Genomic DNA, 21922 nt, shown 5'->3' on the forward strand with positions numbered 1-21922 from the left:
TCAAGAAATACAAAGAATTGAGTTTTGCTATACCACCAGGAACATTGGAGTGTTTCAAGATGTTTCAAGACTATATGATAATCTATAGCCCACTTATTCTTTTGTACTGTTTCAGCCACAGTCAGTGAACACACAATGCTACTGGAGGGAACAGCCAACCGGCCTCCACCTGGTAGCTCTGGACCTGTAACTGGAGCTGAGATAATGAGGAAGCTTTCTAAGACGCATACGCATAGTGACTCTGCATTAAAAATAAAGGTACATTGTTGCTGTCTTTGTTAGAGTTATTTCAATTTACAGAGAAGACCTAAGCTTTTGTTATCTCAAATGTAAATATCAGGTATTCACCCTAAATATCCAAATAGTGCTTTTATGTTGAGATTAACATACTTAGTAACTTATAGTTTACACATTTCAAAGAAAATTATATTAACAATCAGTAATTAATATTGAACGAGGACTCCTTTAATTACCAAGCCTTAGGGCTGTCTTTTCAATTTATTGACTGCTGTATTCAATAAAAGGACTTCCCTGTAGCTCAAACAGTAAAGAATATATCTGCGATGCAGGACACCAGGGTTTGATCCCTGCATTGGGAAGTTCCTATGGAGAAGGGAATGGCAATCCACTCCAGTAGCCTTGCCTGGAGAATTCCATGGACAGAGAAGCCTGGCAGGCTATAATCCATGGGATTGCAAAGAGTCGGACATGACTGAGTAGCTAACGCACACATGCACACGTATTCAATAAAAAACAGTGTTGAATATGGGTGTACCTATGGCTGATTTTTGTTGATGTATGACAAAAAAACACAAAATTCTGTAATGGGAATAAATATCCTTCAATTAAAAAAATAAAGTGGAAAAAATTTTTTAAATGTTGATCAGCTTATAATTATTAGTTTTAATGACAAGTCTTACTGGTAGTGCATGATCAATATAGAGTTTAAATAGTTAATAAAATTAAATAGTTAATAAAGTTAAATAGTGTATGTTGTTGAACATGTAAGAAAAGAGACATTTTCATTCATACTAGCACTGGGTGGGAGTGTAAACTGGCATAACCTCTTTGAAGAGCAATTTGTCAATTTTTAATTGTAAAATTTTAAACATAATGCCTTTTAACCCGAATGCTCAAAGACATATGTCCAAGAATGTTCTTTACAACACTGTTTATAATAGGAAAATAATGGAATCAACAAATAACTTGAGAACTAATAAATAATGTACCTTCATATGGATGCATATTATGAAGACTTCAAAAAGATAGAGTAGATCTCTAAATGGACATGGAATGATCACCAAAGCACATTGATTCAAGTAAAAATGAGGTATAGGACAATATATATATATCTCTGTGTTAAAAAGGATAAATATGTATATGTGCTTATATAGGCAAATTATTTATAGAAGGATAGATAAGAAATAGTTAAGAGGACTTTGGGGCAAGGGATCTAGTAGACTGGAGTTCAGGAGATGCTTTTTATTGGCTAGTCTTTGTGCTTTTGAAAGTTTTATTCTGTGTAAGCATTGTTCTTATAATGAAAACATTTAATGACAGTTTGATATACATTTTTTAAAGTTTGGGCTATAAGGCTTATTCTGTTTCTGCAATATAGTTACAAGCCTGGGACACTTTAAATTCTCAACCCCTTAATCTGTCTTAGAATTACTCCTTTTAAAAAAATTATTTATTTTTAATTGGAAGATCATTGCTTTACAATGTTATGTTGGTTTCTGCCATATATAATTTGAATCAGCCATAGGTATACACATGTGCCCTAGAATTATTCCTGGTTTATGATCTTTCCAAAGGCTCTGATCATATTACTATTAATGCTGTTCTCAGAAATTTTTTGAATATTCTTTTGTTTATGGATTATGAAAATCCAAAGAATTGAAATTTAAAAGTACTTTGTTTCAGATCTCCACTCATTAGGATATTTCTGTCTGCATGGTCTTTCTTTGTACTGTTTTAAACTGATCTGGAATTCCAGTCTTAAATGTGACAGATCAGATAGAGATTGGTCAATTGTGTAACTTTTGATTTTTGTTAATTTTCTTCAGAGAATTGCTGAAAATTCTTTTTGCATATTAGAGCTTTACAGAGAATCAGGTCTTAGCACAGAGATTTATTATCAGAATATTAAGAAGGGTGGTATAGTATGAAGAATTATGGGTCTTGATACTAGATTCCCACTTCAGATTTTAAAGGGAGTTGTAGCTATGAGTGTGCTCAGTTTTGTCTGACTGTTTGTGACGCATGGACTGTAGCCCAATGGACTTCTCTGTCCATGGAATTTTCCAGGCAAGAAAACTGGAGCAGGTTGCCATTTCCTATTCTAGGGGATCTTGCCGACCCAGGAATCAAGCCCCTGTCTCTTGTGTCTCCTGCACTGCAGGCAGATTCTTTACCACTGAGCCACCAGGGAAGCCCCCAAAGGGAGGTTGCTGCTGCTGCTAAGTCGCTTCAGTCGTGTTCGACTCTGTGTGACCCCATAGACAGCAGCCCACCAGGCTCCCCCGTCCCTGGGATTCTCCAGGCAAGAACACTGGAGTGGGTTGCCATTTCCTTCTCCAATGCAGGAAAGTGAAAAGTGAAAGTGAAGTCGCTCAGTCGTGTCCAACTCTTAGGGACCCCATGGACTGCAGCCCACCAGGCTCCTCCATCCGGGATTTTCCAGGCAAGAGTACTGGAGTGGGGTGCCATTGCCTTCTCCGCAAAGGGAGGTTAATCATTGTTAAAATTAAGTGAATGATACTAAATATTGTCCTTTGCATTGTACTGTAGAGTTTTAAAACATTATTACATACATTTGAGATTCACTGCAATTCTAGTAGACACAAACTGTTTAGACACTGTTGTATTAATGTGAATAATATAGTAATAAAAACAGTGAGTCATTGTGGTTATCCATAGTCTTTTTTATGTGCATAAGAAAGAGCCCCATGTTGTTCTCTCTGTAGGGCATTCATCCTTACCATTCTCTGAGCTATACCAGTGGTGACACTGCCACAGATTCTCCAGTGCATGTGGGACGTGCAGGAGTACCAGTTAAGGAGAGTCCAAGGAAGGAAAGCCTACTCAGCTACCTGACTGGAAGTTTTCCAAGCTTGCACAACCTTCTGGAAGGGACCCCTCAGAGAAGTAGTGCAGCAGTGAAAAGTAGCTCCCTGACGAGAACAGGTATATCCTTAGTTCTGACAATTATCAGTTTACTTCTGTGGGAGATTTAAACAAAACAAAAAAAAATGGGACTTATGTTTATTCAGATATATATTTTGGATGCATACCTAGTCTTTTGTATGACAACTTATCTTTGAGAATGTTTTTTGGGAAGCTCTTCTGTTTAATTTGTTGGTGTCTCTTAGTTTGCATTTTTAAATTGTAGCATTTGCTGTTACTCTCAACCTAGGCATGGTGTGTAATGCTGTCTAGACCAGCCAAGAGTGAATATTCTCATTATAGTCTAAGTAAATTATTTATTAATGCCTTAATATCCAAATGCCAAGAGTATGTAGTGAGTTTTAAAGACATATGCAAAAGGAAGATAATTTAACCTGAGTTTTTAAAAATGATTACATAAATCACATTTTCTGCTCCTTAGTACATAAGTAATGCTATACTCAGTAAAACTTTATTTTCAGGAAACACAATGGCCTCTGATATGTTATCTGAACACCCCTTGTTATCTGAGCCATCATCTGTGAGTTTCTATAACTGGATGTCAAATGCTGTGGGTAACCGAGGAAGTGTGGTACAGGAGTCTCCTGTCACAAAATCAGGACACAATAGTCTCCCAACAGGTATTGAGCTATCATGTTATTTTACTTAACTGTCTAAGGGGTGCATGTAAAGTTTTAGTAAATGCTATTTTTCAAAGGATGGTTAAAAATATCTCAAAGGTTTAAGTTTACCATGTAGTTGAAATCGTCCCATTTACCTTTGATAATATTGCAGTTGAGAGAGTCATAAGCAGTAGCTCAGTGTTCTTGTGGAAAGGAAAATATGTCAAATGTGAGATATATAATTTAAAAAGTTTAAAATTTCCATTTAATGTGTCTGGTTTAATTTTCAAAGTACCAAAAGGAGATAAATGAAAAAATGCAAAGTATAATGACAATATCATGTACCTATAATATAGAAAATACTTTCAGCTTATCCAGAGTCCTCTGCAGAGTAATAACAAACATTTTTCTCTGGTGGCTTAGAAGGTAAAAAACCCGCCTCCAATGCAGGAGACCTGTGTTCAGTCCCTGGGTTGGGAAGATCCATTGGAGGAGGGCATGACAACCCACTCCAGTATTCTTGCCTTGGAGAATCCCCAAGGAGAGCGGAGCCTGATAGGCTACAGTCCATGGGGTCGCAAAGACTTGAACATAATAGAGCAACTAAGAACAGCAGTACATACTCTTTATAGTTACTTAAATATTTAATTAAATCTAAAGAAGTACTAAAAGCAATAAAGGAAGATTCTTGCCCTCAAGGAGGGAAACAAATAAGGAAAATTTATTAATTTTAAAGGGGTCTTTATCTTCCCTTGTGGCTCAGATGGTAAAGTGTCTGCCTACAATGCAGGAGACCCGGGTTCGATCCCTGGGTCGGGAAGTTCCCCTGGAGAAGGAAATGGCACCCCACTCCAGTATTCTTGCCTGAAAAAACCCCATGGATGGAGGAGCCCGGTAGGCTACAGTCCATGAGGTCGCAAAGAGTCAGGCACGACTGAGCGACTTCACTTCACTTTATAAGTAGCGGGAAAACAGGCAGAGAATTCACAAAGAAATACTGGTGGCTATTTCCAATAACATAAATGGAGTCAGTCCTTTCCTATCGTTTTCTATTTTTCTCTTATTTTTCCAAATTTCCTATATGTATGTATTATTTTATTGTCAAAGTGTGTATATATTTTTTAAAAGAATATGTGAAGTAGCCTTTGTTCCTAGTTACTTTGGGCAGCTGAAATTAATCTGTGTAACATCTATTTGGATCACTTTTAAATTCTATTCAGACAAAAATATGAAATTATGAAAAGTGACTGACAAATGACTACTCAGTACGTTTTATTTTTTGGCCATTGTGTGGACCACATTTGAATCTGCAACCAATTCTAATTCTGACTCTAGACGTGCAGACATGTACTAATTTCTAGTATTGGCCCTTGATTGAAGGAGATAGAAGGCTGGTTCTTCCACCAGCTCTCAGCACTTTCCTGCAGCTAATCTCACTACTACAGAGTTTAAATTTCAGGAGAGCCTAAAGGAACATTTCATCTCTATCACAAATCCTTTGCCTGACAGATAACAGATAACAGAAGTTAACAGAAGTTAACAGATAACAAAGTACAGAAGAAAGAAGTAGTGCCATTTTATTTTTGTTTTACCTTGAGAAATAATAGTTAGGAAGAAAATTAGATGTGGGGATTCTGTGACACTTGTGGTTTTTGCCATATAACCGTGCTCCTATCTATAATCTTGTTCCTCTGTGCAAAGCTAATGGGATATCAAATGCTTTTCAAAGTTCTTCTAGCCCTATAGTTTTATATTTTGGACTGACTGGCTCTAATACATACTTCATGTATGAAGATGAGTGATATTATTCTGAAAATACAGTTTAATTTCACTTTTTATTAGGGTCTGTAAAATAACCTGAAAATGTGGTTTTTTGCCTTCTCAATTTAAATGGTCTGGTAATACAATTATAATACAAGTTTCATAAGTTTACTTTGCTGTATCCCTTTATGTTCTTTTCATTTCCCAAGAATTTAGAATTTATTTTTGAATACTTACTCTTTTAGGTGTTGCACCCAATCTTCCTACAATACCCTCAGCCTCAGATTTCAACACTGTCTTGTCTAGTGACCAGAATACTTTGGACGGGACACATTCTCAGCATAGCACTAGTCAGGATGATGTGGCAGGTGTAGAAGAAGCCAACCAAGGTTTTCCTGCTGTACAGCTTGCTGATGCTCAGGTGAGCCACTCCATTTTTCCCTAACTATAGTGACTGTGTATTAGGCAGTACTTAGCAGTTGGAACCATCAAGTGTGTGCACCGTGGAATTCCATTGAAAATCTTTTTCCTTGCCTATCTGCCTAAAGCCTTCATGTAAAAAGGAGGAGCCTTTAAAAAGTACATGCTGCTGCTGCTGCTTCTGCTAAATCGCTTCAGTCATGTCTGACTCTATGCGACCCCATAGACAGCAGCCCACCAGACTCCTTCATCCCTGGGATTCTCCAGGCAAGAACACTGGAGTGGGTTGCCATTTCCTTCCCCAATGCAGGAAAGTGAAAAGTGAAAGTGAAGTCGCCCAGTCCTCTCCGGCTCTTAGCGACCCAAGGGACTGCAACCTACCAGGCTCCTCCGTCCATGGGATTTTCCAGGCAAAAGTACATAGGTTAATTATAAATACAAATTAAACATATATAGATATTCATTAAACTGAAGAATGGTGTATAGTTAGTCTGCCTCATACAGCAACATTCTTGTTATTGGGGATAGAGACTGGCTAAATAATAGGAGTAGAAAGTTAAGTTTAATCATTTCCTACAGTTTTAAGTGCTCTGTGAAGGCTTGAGTGAGCAACGCAGAGGCATTGAAGATTTTAGAACAGAGGAATAAAGTGCCTGGAATTGTACATGTGGAAGTGTTGTATAGGTAGCGATGTGTTAAGTGGATTGAAATGGAGAACTAGAGATGAAAAGATGAGTTAATGAAATGGCTCATGAAAGTGGTAATGAAACTAATGGAACTCTTAGCTTAGGTGGGCATGCCTTTGATAAGGTAAAAGAGAAATACAGTGGAGGTCTTATTTAATTGACTAAATGTAGGGAGTGGAGAACAAAATTCCCCAAGGCAAATGGGAGAGTGGGAAATGGGTATTTAAAAGTGTTGTCTTTTCAGGATGAAGGAGGCCTGAGCGTATTTTTTATTTAGGACGAATTAAGAGAGTTCTACTAAAAAAAAAAAAAAAATGGCAAACTGATAGAGAAAGATTCAGAGAAGGATGAGAAGTGTTGGAATTTAGAGTCCTTTATAGAGAGAAAGAACTTTTTGACATAAAATGTACTTTTTCTCCTAAGAATGTTTGGGAAGGCAGTATGGACAATTCATAACTGTACTGGTTAGTTTGCAGGTTTACAGCCTCAGTTTTCTATCACAGTAGGAGGTGACTTACATTAAGAAATGTGTCAGGCACTTTTAAACTTTTTTGAGATTTATTTCTTCAGTACCTTGGAGTTGATTTTAGGGATTCTTTCACTTTTTTTTTTTTTTTTTAAGAAAAAAATAATTTTTTTTTGTTTCGGCCTGGATAAACATTCATGGTATTTATTAGCATCCAATACACATTATTAGAGACAACTATACTATTTTACATATAAGACTCTAAAATTGACCAGAGACAGTAATATTAAGTAATACAATAAAAAACTAGGTAAGGTGATTTAAATATATGTAAAGGTTGGAGTGAAATTGAAAGAGAGCTCACCACAGATCCACAGAAGGATTACCAAATACTGCTGAGAGTCTAGATATTTAGAACCTCTTGTTGTCCTTATTAGCTTAGCTATAGGAGTAGAAGAGGATTAATCCAAAGCAGATGTAGCAAGACAAGTCTTGGAAGTTGCTGAAAAGGAGTTTAAGGTAAGATTATGAGAGAAAAAGGAAGTCACCTAACTTTGGAATTAAAGCATTGGTTATTTCCGTGGCCAGAGAAGCCTTTTAGGATGGTAATCTGGGATGGGAAAAGGAAAGAACTAAAATGACTGGTGGGTTTGCACGATTAACTAAGGGGCGTACAGATAACAAAGATTAGGAAGAATGGAGGATGGCTTGAACCTTGAAGAATGTTTCCTTTGGGATGAAAGAGCAAATTCAAGAAAGAGTAAACCCAAGAAAGCGTATGCCAAGCAAATATACAAGGGAGAGAAAAATTCTCCCTAAATTTCCAGTGTAGAGTGAATTGTCTGAATTCTGTCGTTCTAGACCTTCAGGCCTTCACAGGAGTAGTAGCCTATCTTCCCAAGCACAAACAAATGAGGTGACATAAAGACAAGTGAAAATGTAGACTGGAGTCTCACTGCAAAAATGGCACACCTCCATTTTGATAGATTTTTTTTAGGCTTCAGGAAAAGAGAATGTGTGGTGAAAAAGAGTTAGAAAGGAGTCAATGAATCAGTTTAGAATGTAGAAGAAGGAAAAGGAACCATGAGCAGAGAATGAGTAGTCAAGATTATTATTACTGATCTACTGTGAATACATAGAGTTGCTTTTATTTGGGTTAGCACTCAGTGACTATGAGGTTCAGTTAACTAGGGACTTAGCCAGAATGATGTATTTCCACAGCATATATGATACTTAAAATGTAAAAGTTCTTTGTCAGCAAATGTTAAATGACTTTTGCAACCAAGGGATGCCATTTAAAAGTAGATCAGCTATTAAAAATACAACATATAAAATGTTTTTATATTAACAGAGGAGATTGATAAGCTCTTTTCTGAACCTTTTATAGCAGATATTTATGGAAACACAGTAGATATCCATGCCTTTTTTAAAACAAGAAGTAGAATGCTTTAAACTAATTTTATTTTCCTTGTACTTTCACTCAAGCACAATCAAGGAACTTTGTGTTTATGATTAATTTGAAGATGGGTGGCACATAGTAGGTGCTCAAAAATACTAAGTTTTAAGTAAAATTAGAACATATTTATTATACAAGGCCTATTTTCCCCTTCACATTATAGTAATAATATGTACTGAGATAATATGTAAGAAAAATAGCCACAATAAATGTTGAATTATAAATTGAGCTAATATAAATGTGTTATATCTTTTAGGTTGTTTTCAAACCTCTTCTGAGTCATACAGGGATCCAGTCACAGGATGCAATGCCACTCTGCTACCGAATGTACTTCGGAGAACACCTTTCATTTTCAGGGACTTTGGACTGCCTTAGAGCAGATATTGTGGATTCAGACACGGCCAAAGAGAGAAAAGGCAAAAGAGCAAGAAGGTGTCTTGCATTATTATTGGTTATATGTAAAAATTTGTACAAAAGTTGTAATATCTGCTTTTTAACTTTGCTTTCTTCTAGTGCTTTATGTGGAAGTAATTTTAATAGCCTAAGGAAAAGATAACTTCCGCTTAACAGAAATAGTAGCCACGTTTTCTTAATAATTTGTTGATTTTATCACTAGGTTGTGAGACCTATTTTTAGGTATATTTTTGTAAGATGTTAGTACATGTATTTTGTTGTTTAATTGCTGAGTCGTGTCTCTTTTGCAACCCCATTAACCATAGCCTTCCAGGCTCCTTGTCCATGGCATTTCCCAGGCACAAATACTGGGGTGAGTTGCCATTTCCTTCTCTGGGGGATCTTTTCGACCCAGGAATTGAACTCATGACTTCTGCATTGGCAGGTGGAATCTTTACCAGTGAGCCACCAGGGAAGCCATGAAAATTACATGTATCAGGGTCAGCCAAAGCACATATATTGATACATATACTTTATTTACTGTTGTAGTACTATTTTATGATCTTATGGATTAATTTTATATACTATTCTTAGAATTTATTCCTGACCTCCTTTCTAAGTTGACTTGTAGCAGGTAGTATTTTCCATTAAGAACAGAGTAGATGTCATGTTGAGAGTATAGCTTTGTCTTTCTGACAGTAGTATGGTACCATAACAGTAACCAGGCAAGCTGAAACACTGCAGAAGTGACCTTAATGATTATTAAGATTAATGGGGAAAATTACCTTTGTTTTGTGACCTGGAAAAATATTTCTCAAAATATTAGTCTTTTACTGTTTATTATACATGTATAGGAAAATGAAAAATATAATAAAACTGATATTTTGTGCATACAGTTTAAAACATTAGAAACATTTGAGAATTAAAATGTTTTCTTTTTTAAAAACTAGAGGGTAGTTTGTATAGTCCTTGTCTGCTTGCATCATAGTAGCTTACAACACAGAAGGAGCATCTTTTCTGTGCTTTGGCAAATGTCATACTCCATTCTAAGCAGTTTCCAGTGTTTTACCTTTGCACTTTCAGTGTTGTAATATGTCTTCACTAGTTCTTTTCAGCCCCCATCACTTTCTTTGGGATAGCTTCATCCCTTTTGTCACGACCACATCTTCTTTGTGCCAGTAAGTTTGCCTTCTCTGAGTTCCATGAGCTGCATATCTAGAGTTTCTAGATGGAAGTGCCAACATTTTCATACTCAGTTGTTTTCTTTTATAACTCCATTAACTTTTTAAAAATTTATTTTTATTGAGTTAATGTTGATTTATAACATTATATATATATATATATAAATAATGTGTACAACATTCTGTTTCTATTCTTGTATACACAACAGCATGCTTGCTACCAAAAGATTAGTTTCCTTTTGTCATCATACATTTGAGTTCCCTTACTCGTTTTGTTCTCCCCTCCCTTACCTCAGCCCGTACCTCTCTGGTAACCACTACTCTGTTCTTTCTATCTGTGCGTGTGTTTTGTTTGGTTTGGTTATTTATCTTATTATTTGTTTTTTATATTTCGCATGTAAGTGAAATCATACTGTATTTGTCTTTCTTTTTGACTTATTTCACTTAGCATAATACCATCAGGTTCCACCCACGTTGCAGAGGACAAGGACTTCATCTTTTGTTATGCTGAGTAGTAGTCTATGTGTGTGTGCACTTGTGTGTCTATATTTTCTTCATCCATTCATCCATTGGTGGGCTCTTAAGTTGTTTTCATATCTTGGCCATTGTAAATAATGCTGTGATGAATATAGAGGTACATATATATCTTTTAGAATTAGTGTTTTTGTATTTTTGGAAAAACACCCAGAAGTAAGAAAACTGGATCATAAGGTAGTTCTAATCTTAATTTTTGAAGGAATCTCTATATACTGTATCCCATAGTGGTATACCAATTTATATTTCCCACCAACAGTGTATGAGAATCCTTTTTCTCCACATCCTTGCCCACACTTGTTATTTTTCACGTTTTTGATGATAGCTGTTCTAACATATATAAGGTGATATCTCATCATCGTTTTGCTTTGTATTTCTCTAATAATTAATGATGTTGAAAATCTTTTCTCATGTGCCTGCTGGCCATCTGTATGTCTTCTCTGGAAAGATACCCATCTATGACTGAGTGACTAACACATACCACCCATTTTTAATCGTTTTTTAAATTACTGAGTTGTATATAAGTGTGATTTTGACTCGACGTAGAATAAGATCAAGAAAGAAGACTTAAGGCCTAGTTTCCAACTTGTAAAAATAAGAAGTGTGTTGACTTAGAACATACTTCATCTTGGAGATTATTTTGCTAACAAGTTAATAAAAACTATTATTCTGGGGAAAAAGAAAAACAACCTTGTCGTTTTCTTTTTTTTCCACATTTTTAGGCAAGGCCATGTGAATCTTCCTCCACTTGAGTTCAAACCGGCATTGATGTTGGAAACCTTTAGCATCAGCGCTGTTGTAATGGAAAAATCCGTGTGCACCCCTCAGAACTCTACCAATGCTCTTTCTTTTCATGATCTCAATAAGCGTTATTATAATACTTTTCACTGCAACTTTACTATTTCCTGTCAGTCAATAAGCCAGCATGTAGATATGGCTTTAGTTCGTCTCATTCATCAATTTAGTACGATGATAGATGACATCAAAGCAACTCAGACTGACATTAAACTTAGCAGATATACAGCTGGATCAGCTTCCCCAACACCTACTTTCAAAACCAGAAAACACCGGGATTTCCGCTCATCCGACTTCAGCCGCAGTTCTAGGGGAAGTCTTAACGGTGGCAATAGAGTAAATAATACAAAGAACAAACGGACCAACAACGAGAATAACAAAAAGGAGTCTCGAAACAAAAATTCATTAGGAAGATCTGAAAGAAGAACTTCAAAAGTGTCTAGGAAAGGTTCAAAAGATGTGGTGGATCATATGACTATCCACATGGATGACTCTGATTCAATTACAGTATCAGAACAAAGCGAGCCTTCAGCCGAGTGCTGGCAGAATATGTATAAATTGCTTAACTTCTATTCACTTATCTCTGATCCAACAGGAATACTGGAAAAATCTTCAGAAACATTTGGACCAGCAGGTAATGGATATTTTTATATTTAAAAAATCTGTTTAGAACAACAATAATGCTAAAAAAAAAAAAAAAGGTTATTCACCATGTATTCTTGTTGTTGTAAGAACTGGATAATTGAATGCATAGAATTGGCAGTCACCCAAGGAGAGAGAATAGTGATGGTGATCAGATATTCTACTGCCCCTTTTCCCATCCTTTCTAACTTTTACACAGTCAGCTCTTAAAGAATTCAGACAGACCTGCTTTCAAATACCTGAGTCTCCTATTTATTTTCAAATATGACCATGGGAAAATGGTGGAAATTTTCAAAAATTATTTTGGTGGAGAAGAGGACAAAGAAGGCTAGTTTGGAGTGTAAAGGAAAGAAAAACAAGGTAGCATCCTTCCATTTTGCAGTATCTAAGCCCACATATTTCCATTTACTTAAAGGAGTTCGGAGCCCTACAGAGCCGACATGTAAAGTTGTGTTTGAGAATGAACAAGACAATACTAGTGTGACTAAGAGGAAACGTAGTTTGGTAACTGCTGAACCTCAGCATGTTACTCTGATAGTGTTTGGGATTGGCATGGTGAACCGCACACACCTGGAGGCAGACATTGGTGGGCTAACAATGGAATCGGAACTGAAGAGGATTCATGGCAGTTTTACACTTAAGGAAAAAATGAAAGGTATGATGACATCCTGATACCGGGGTGCCACTTTTCTGAAGAAAGCCAATGCCATGTCTCATAAATTCCTACGTGGTGATTTTTCTTCAGAAAATGGAACTTCCCATTTATACGGATCAAGAGTGCTAGTGTATATAGTTTTTTTTTCCTATTCTTAATGGTTTAAAATTTTTCTAAATATTTTGTGCTACTAGTTCTGAGATTTAAAATGTCTTTGGACTATTTAATGGCATTAGGCTCTTTAATGCATGAATGGCATGGTAAACTACATATTTTGCATTATTCCAGTTTTGACACATAACACATATGTATATGTGAATGGATAGAAAAACCTTCAAGGAAATTTTTTTTTAATTTGTTCTGGAATAGTTTAAATTTCATTGTACCTTTAAAATTATCTTTTCTCACTGAATATATTATGGATGAAATGAAATTTTAGTATGAAGTGCAACTAAATTTCCAGAATTCATAGTTGGTTTTGTTTCTTTTTTCACATTTTAAGATGTTTTACATCAAAAGATGACTGAGACATGTGCCACTGCTCATATTGGTGGGGTTAATATTGTGCTGCTTGAAGGGATTACACCAAATATACAGTAAGTGTGTTGTCTTTTTAATTATTAAAGTTGTTTGTTATAGTATTATAGGAAACTTAAAATTCATTGGATGAATCCTGTACCTAGTAAGACTTGAGATTTATATAATATTGACAGATACTGTGCTTCTATCACTAAGAATATCACCAAATGAATGTTTTTTCAGAAAAATTATTTGCTCCCTTTATAAAATTGGTTTACTGCCAGTCCTGCCACCCTAAAAAACTGACTGCCAGTACATTTTAAGATTGTGTAACAGGAGAAATGATTACAGTGTAGATTTCAGTTAAACATATAAGATGCAAGAGCTCACATAACTCAAATAAGTAAAACAAAATTATAATCAGAAAATAGTCTCTTGATTTTACTAACTAATCATTGCCCAGTATTCATGCTGGGTTTCAAAACTTCATCTTGCCATTTTTTCATTTAAATAATTTAACAATAAAGCCTATGACACCCTCCTCATAGTATAAATAAGCTTTCTACAGTGAGTATACCATTCCATATTGCTTTCTTTTGACTCTTTGCTCTCACCTTTTCAATGTTCTTTTTGTGTATCTGTCCAAAATTGTTCTAATAATAATTACCTTTACACATGATATTTAGATCACTAATTAGTTATCAATACATTTAACCATTCACTTTGCTCATACACTTGGGAATATATACCTTCATTCCTAACTTCCTTTCAGTGGAACAGTTTTATGCTATAACTCAAATTGTATTTTGATAATTTAGTCAGATTTTGAGAATTTGCTCATTTTTAATAACTAGTTAATGTCCTACTATTGTCCCTTAAAGCATCTATCATGCTAAATACTGACACAATAGAGGATCTAGTTCAATGTTATAAAAATTAAATATTAGTCAAAAATTGACTCATTACAGGTCTATTCATGACATTTCATACATGGGTAATATGATGACTGTCTTGGGGAACATTTCCTGAAATGGATGTGTAAATCTTGCTGGGGCAGTTATGACTTGTATATCTAGAACCAAAGAGTGTATTTCATTATAGCTGCTTAAATGGTCCCGATCACATTTCCTAAGCTGGCTTTCTAAAGACCAGAAATTCCAGTAGTTGTGAGGTAAGATATTTTCTGACTATTCAGAATGGGAGGAAGGGTATTATTATATAATAATTACAGTCTAAAGGAGCATCTATTGTGGACCTGGAACCTCATATACATTATTTAATCCTCACTACAATCCTATTAACTGGGGCGGTTTTATCCCCACTGTTAATAAATAAATCGAGATTCAGAAAGATCAGAGTGTTTTCCTAAAATGCTTAAAGTCACACAGTCAGTAAGAAGAGGTGCCTGAATCTCCACACCTTCTCCCTCACTATGATGCTTCAAAGAAAGTCACCACAGACTTAGGTTTCATGATTCCTTTGTTGACTCTGAATTTAAAGTATCGTGGTTACTTTAACCTATTCAGAAGTACAACAAATTTCTTTAAATGTCTCCTGTGTTTTATTTACTCCATCCTCTCAATACTCTTATCTGCATTAGCTAAGAGAAGGCTTCAAATAGTCTCTAAATTTGCAAAACATATTTATAAAATACTTTTTTAAGTATTAGTTGATATTTTTTTGTCTCTAAAAAAAGAGGTCAAGCCAAGATCCCTTAACTTTTTCATTAAAAAAATAAAACTGTATTTATTACTTGCTACCAAACTCTAATAGTATTGATAAGACTTTCTGAATTTATTCTTTGGGTTTTCATTTCTAGTTTCAATTAAAAGAAAATGAAATTTCAAAAAAGTTGAAAAAGTTCTTCGAGTGAAAATTTTTAAAATGGGAAATAAAAGCTTTCCAGATGATTAGTCATATTGTAACTAATTTATGCATGAATGTTTATTTGCTTCCTTTTTGTTTTCCTGCTTTCTCTTGAATCTTCATCTGTAGACTGGAGGATTTTCCTACATCTCCTACAAGCACAGCCAAACAAGAGTTTCTGTATGTCATTATTATTCTTTTCATGGACTTTGTGATTAACATTGTATTGGATAGTTTTAGAGATAAAATATTAATATTTAGATTATCTGCATGGCTGTGAATTATGTAGTTATTATTTTGTGGCTTTAATATAGATCCTTTCATAGATTATACAGTTTGCTAATATTCATGGAAAACACACAGGTAAGAACTGCCTTTTTGGTAATTCATACCTTCTTTTATTGTTGAAATATTCAAAATTATAGTTGTATGTTGCTTTGAGCTCTTTTAAGACCTGTTAATATTAAAATTTATATTATCACAAATCCTCATTAATATTGGTTGTGATAATAGAAGCTGAAATTTTTAACTTTGCAAGAGAGTTGACAGGTTTGCAAAACTAATTATTAAAACACTAATATATGAAAATATCTACATTGCTCATCCTTCTAATTCTGTCTGTAATATGTAGAGAGTTTGCTCTGTTGTCAAATTTTATATGTGTCTTTTATACTGTATATACTTTAATATTTTTGATTGGCTTGATTTTACCTATGTATATCTGATATTTTGTGGTAGTGAGCTCTACCAAGCATTACGTATAAATATTTGTGATGTAAATCTTAACCGCCATGACAATTTAGTATGTTACTTAGCACTGATTATTTATTTGAACATTTTCTATAAAATTCAAGTATGCTGAATAAATTTAGTTGAATCTGCATATTTTGTTCCAGGCTAGTAAGATTATCAGTAACTGGTGAGATTTATTTCACTGTGTATTGATAATAGGCCATAGACAAAATATCATCAATTAAGAACCCTTTTTTGGGATTATCTGTGATCTATATCACTTTATCAGCCAACTAAAGTACTAATAAAGAATAAATACACTAATACTAAATTAGAAAATTGATTGTTTTTTGGAAACCACTCTTCCGTATTAATATCATGTTAAAAGGTATAGGAAAAAATAGCGATTTCCACTTTAGTATTTGTAATAGCTAGAGATTTATTGTTTCTTTTTTTATCACTGAGTTCTCTGGATGTATAACAAAAAATAAGCATGGCTTTAGAAAGGATGCTTTTTAATGACTGAAGATCACATCTTCATCCACTCAACTAACTAGGTTTCTAGGTTACAAATTATTGTCTGCACACTATGTTAGGTCTTAAAGATTGAACAGTAAGCAAATGAGAGGTAGTTCCTGTCATAATATCACTTTATAGGCCTACTCCCTCCTTTTTCAGGCCTCCTGCTAGGAGAGTTAACATATAAAGTACAATTGCCAAATACAAAAGACAGTTCCAGTGATTTTTAATAGATAACTAGACAATATGTGATCATAACACTCTCTGTCCCCACTGTAGAGATTTTCAGGCAAAACTGAGTTGAGGCAGGCAGCATGGGTCAGGGTGCCTTCCTTTTCCTGCCCCTAAAGTTTGGGCCTGAATGGTCAAGGAAGTAGGGTGGAGATAGAGATAATGAGGACCTAAATTAAATCCTCAAATTCTTAACCTGCATGGATAAGCGTGGCTGGTCTACCTATAAGGCCCTATTGTCTGGACACAGGAAGAAAAAGAAGATGAGGAAAACTTGCCTCATTAGACACCGTGGTCATTATAACTTAGGTTCAGAGTGCATCTAGCAGAACTTTGTCAAATAGACCAGCATTGTCAATGAATTCTCAAACCAAACTTCTTGGTCACTTGCTGTGAACTTTTTGCATAAATGTGGCATGCCTGGCATGCTACAGGTTTTTATAGTCATCTGTTTAAAAAGACTTTGACCACTTCTTTCCTGTGTAAAAGTTTACTACATGTTTTATGATATAGATTAAGGCACAGCTCTTTTAAGAGTTAAAATAGAGTTATGAATAGTTAATTCATTTGGCAGCTTGTAAATTGTTTAATTCCACATTCTGGGTCTCCTTACATCTTTAACACGTACAGTATGACAAGAGTTAATCAGATTCTCTGCAGTGTGTGGTTCAGTTTGATCAGTTTAGAACTATCCTATTGTCTAGCTCCAAGAAACATTACTCACACTATAGTCATGGGCATCATTTATGTAGCCTCCAGTGTGAATGATGCCCTCTGGAGTTGGGCAACACAGAGTCCTTGAAGTTCTTAACATCACAGTTTCCACTGGTAATACCACAAATCTGCAGTAGCAAAGTAGTCAGCACTTTCTATTCTGACATTTGGTGTATAATTGAAAATCAAGGGTTGTGTATAGGCTACTATAATCAAAAGTAACATTTAAGGAGACTTCTATAGATTATAAAGTAAAATAGTAAGATGGGTGTAGAATTTCTTGACTGTCATGATGACAAGACTTCTTTGTAAATTTATGCTTAGTTTTATTCAATGCTGCTAAGTCGCTTCAGTTGTGTCCGACTCTGTGTGACCCCATAGACAGCAGCCCACCAGGCTCCCCCATCCCTGGGAGTCTCCAGGCAAGAACACTGGAGTGGGTTGCCATTTCCTTCTCCAATGCATGAAAGTGAAAAGTAAAAGTGAAGTCGCTCAGTCGTGTCCGACTCTTAGCGACTCCATGGACTGCAGCCTACCAGGCTCCTCCGTCCATGAGATTTTCCAGGCAAGAGTATTGGAGTGGGGTGCCATTGCCTTCTCCAAGTTTTATTCAATAAGTGAATGCTATTCACAAGTATAAAGTCCTTTGAATTTTAGCATCATCTAAGTGTTTTGTCTTATGTTGAAATTGATTTTAAAATGGAATCATTTTATTATTAGAATAGTTAAGATTCAAAATTCAGTAACTAGTCAGCATTCTAAAATCTACCATCATTCTGGTTAGAACAGTTCCATAGATTACTTTTTTCCTTTCTCTAATCAGTGATAGTCTTTGAAAGTGGTTTCCTTTGAAGAAGAAGGCAGATATAGTTCTGTAGTAAACATTTTTGAAGTTAGTATAATACCTGGATTTCACTATCTGTAAATAATCAAAACTTCTGATAGAACCACTCTTAACGCTTCTCAAGATTTGTTCTAATATAAGTTAAATGTAATGCATTGATTCCTTAGGTCCTTGAGACTATAAATAAATTGTCAATGAATCCTTTGTAGCCTAAGTAGAGATAAATATATGTGAACTGATCCGTAGTTGATATGAAATTTGCACTTTGTGTGTTTTGCTTAATCTGTTGTCAAGTATCCTTTGCCCATTTGAAAGATAACATTTATGTTAAGCTTTCAATTTATGACAGGGCCTTTAGTGGTGTAGTTCATTGACATGAACCTTTCTGTTGTATGTGTCAAGACTGCTTCATCGTGACTTTTACATACATGATTTTTACAACATGCTATCTGTGGAATCTCACAGTTGTGTTGAGTCATTCTTCTGCTGTACTTCTTTCTGCTCATTTATTTCACAAAATTCAGTGAGTGTCTGCCATGTTCAAAGCATTGTTCTAGGTATTGGAAGGAAAAAACAAGAAACCAAGAAAGACAGTATTTCTATTTTATATTTGTACCCGTAAAACTTACCAATTTTTAACTAAGTAGTAGTTACTCTTTATGAATTGGACTTCTATCATTTCTTTGCCACTCACTGAAAATAAAAAAAATGGAAAATGCAAGTTGAATTTCATCTTTCTCATTAATTTCTTTTAGCTTATTAGCTGATTATAAGATTAATTTCTTTGACTGATTAGATTTTAAGAGGTATAATGGTGTTTTTCTTCCTTTTGAAGTTCAGTCTATATTTTCTTAGTGGTTGTAGAGATGCCTGAAATAAGTTGAAGAAAAATGGAGTTCTGAATGGGGAAAAATAAAAATGGAATTTTGTGTTGTATATGTGTAATATGTCAGTGTTCATTCTCTTCCATATGAGCACAAAGATGTATTCTTCTGGAAACTCTTTATTAAAGAAATAGAATAATATTCCATACAAACAATAAAATGTATGTCAGTATTTTTAGAAGATATTATTTCTTCAGTATGATTTAAATGCATGGAAAATCTTATTTACTTCAATAAATGATTTAAAAGCATTTGTCTTGCTCTCAAAATACATTTTCAAAATTTCTCTTTATTTGACCATATTTTAATGATCTTCCTTCTCTATTAATAGAACTGTAGTGAAATGTAGTATTGCCAAGTCCCAAGCCCTCTACAGTGCCCAGAGGGGATTGAAGACTAACAATGCCGCCGTGTTCAAAGTAGGAGCTATCAGCATCAATATTCCCCAGCACCCTGCCACCTTGCACAGCATGATGGTTCGAAGTTCTCACCAACTATCTAAGCAGATCTCAGATCTCATCAGACAGCCTTCTACAGCGTAAGTTATTTATTCAAGTTTTGTGATTCTGTATAGTATTTCATGTCATTTTTTGCTGTGTTAACAGTAGTTTGGAGGAAGACAGAGGTTACATTTAGAGTAGTGACTTATGGATAGTGGGGCGAGTGAAAAATAGCTAAACATGATTGTGGAAGAATCATATTGAAGTGTGTGTATTATTGAAGTAGTGTGTTACAGATGCAATTGTCAATCTTTCATATTACATCAGTAAAGCTTAGGAGAGCCTAAGGATTAGTGGACATTATAAAGGGGTACTACTAAAAGGCAAACTGAAAAATTCTAGGACTATAACAATCTTTATTTCCTTTAATTTCATAGAAATTTGTGACTACATAGATTTATAAAGTTGCAGGGCCATTCTTATGTCTCGTGCATGGTTTTGTGCTGTCCTTCATATAAAATTCTTGTACATGGTTCAAGGAAGGATTTGATAGTACTATTTACATATTTTAAAAGGCAGTGAATGGGACTTCTGCAGAGTAACCTTTAGCCAGGGTTTGTACTGCTGAGCTCTTTTCCTGGTCTCCAAAGCTGTAACTAATGAATAACTAATAAAAATTTAAGTAAAAGGTAAAAGTTTGCCTTGTTACATTTCCTTTTTTCCTAGTCTATAAGGCAGAAAGACATTAGTGTGTTTTTTGATGGTGGCTTAAAGCAGTGATTTTTTTTTCCAGTTTGTTCTATCTAGATCTTTAAATTCTGATGTAGTATTAATTCATGTCTAGTTGATTAAGTAGTAATAACTCACATGTTTTTCCTGTCACTGGAATATGAAATCCAGAATGTATATATGAGCCTTAGTTATAAAATTCTCTAAGGAATTTTTTCTTATTAGAATGTATTGGCAAACAGAGTGAAGTAGTTAGAAAAAAAAAAAAAGACTTGAGTCAAACTACGTGTGTGCTCAGTCTCTAAGCCATGACCAATTCTTTGCAGATACAATCTTATAGCCTGCCAGGGTCCTTCTGTCCATGGCATTTTCCAGGCAAGAATACTGGAGTGGGTTGCCATTTCCTTCTCCAGGAGATCTTCCCAACCCAGGGATTGAACTCACATCTCCTGCACTGGCAGGCGAGTTCTTTACCACTGAGCCACCAGGGAAGCCCAGGGTCAGACTGATTGAATTCAAAACTGATTTTACAAATTCATAGTTATGCTTCCTCATTAGTAAAATGAAGATAATAGTACCTACTCACAGGATTTTTGTTAGATGAATAAATGATATGAAATGTACAAGGCACTAAGAATAGTACCTGGCACATAGGAAGCACTCAAATAACTATTATTTGTTTTTGTTGATGTTAGTTATTATTATTCATAGTGGTAGTAATAATAGTGGCAAGTAATAGTATTGTATCAACAGAATTGCATGATGGTTAAGTCATAGAATCTGGAATCAGACAAACTTCTGGTTTCACATTAATGATATGAATGATCTTCGGACAGCCTTAACATCCAGTTTATATTGTTATTACTTGATTACTTTTCCAGATCATTTTTCAGTGGGTGTTTGAGGAAGACTTAATATGATCTGGTATTGGAAAGAAAATGTGTTCACAGTTCATTTTTTCTGTTTTTCATTGAGAATTCCAATTTTATACAATTTTTATTTTTTATACAATTTAAATCTTAGTAGCTGTTCTGTTTGTGTCCCTTTTTCACCTTTTAAACTTTCTTTTTGCTTTATAGCCCACAGCCTGTAAAAGAAGATATTGCAACCCCCCTACCTTCTGAAAAAACCCCAACAAGTGTTAATCAAACTCCTATTGAAACAAATGAATTTCCTCAACTACCAGAAGGTTTAGAGAAGAAGCCTATTGTCCTTAAGTTCAGTGCCATGTTAGATGGTATAGCCATTGGAGCAGCACTTTTACCATCTCTGAAAGCAGAATACAAGATGGGACGAATGAGAAGCCACGGAATGACAGGTAACACTGAAGTTTGAATTCATTCTTAAAATGTATTAGTGGTTTTGAGTATTAGTAATATTTTGGTGAAAGGCAAATTTGGTTTTATAGAATTATATTAAAATTTAAATCATTTTAATCAAAACACTTTTAAATTTCATTAACAGTGTTTTTCATTCAGTCAAGTGAAAATAGCAACACACTTCATTGAGTGACATCATGGACCCTGTTTTCATTTGAAGTCTTTAGAGTTATCCGCTATTTAGAGACCATTTCCAATTTAAGTTGAATACATTTTTACATCTGTTAGGTTCCTATAGCCTGAATTGGTTTATTTTCACATTGAGTACGTTTAGCTTTAATCAGAGGT

At 34.9% G+C, this 21922-nt stretch overlaps 1 protein-coding gene across 7 annotated transcripts in view; it reads left to right on the forward strand.

Annotated features, from left to right (window-relative positions):
- The window catches only part of BLTP1 (bridge-like lipid transfer protein family member 1), a 195263-nt gene that overhangs the window by 109691 nt on the left and 63650 nt on the right, over positions 1 to 21922 (forward strand). For 6 of the 7 annotated variants that reach the window (XM_070386473.1, XM_070386477.1, XM_070386476.1 and 3 more), the window contains exons 42-52: positions 116 to 258; positions 2967 to 3186; positions 3648 to 3806; positions 5795 to 5970; positions 8834 to 9009; positions 11408 to 12114; positions 12538 to 12777; positions 13280 to 13373; positions 15292 to 15342; positions 19418 to 19624; positions 21335 to 21573. In XM_070386473.1, coding sequence (XP_070242574.1) covers positions 116 to 258; positions 2967 to 3186; positions 3648 to 3806; positions 5795 to 5970; positions 8834 to 9009; positions 11408 to 12114; positions 12538 to 12777; positions 13280 to 13373; positions 15292 to 15342; positions 19418 to 19624; positions 21335 to 21573 — 2412 coding nt within the window. The remainder of the gene's footprint in view (positions 1 to 115; positions 259 to 2966; positions 3187 to 3647; positions 3807 to 5794; positions 5971 to 8833; positions 9010 to 11407; positions 12115 to 12537; positions 12778 to 13279; positions 13374 to 15291; positions 15343 to 19417; positions 19625 to 21334; positions 21574 to 21922) is intronic. The other variant, XM_070386475.1, reaches the window with a different exon arrangement.

This window comes from Bos mutus, chromosome 17 (assembly GCF_027580195.1).
Source record: "Bos mutus isolate GX-2022 chromosome 17, NWIPB_WYAK_1.1, whole genome shotgun sequence".
Classification (NCBI taxonomy): domain Eukaryota; kingdom Metazoa; phylum Chordata; class Mammalia; order Artiodactyla; family Bovidae; genus Bos; species Bos mutus.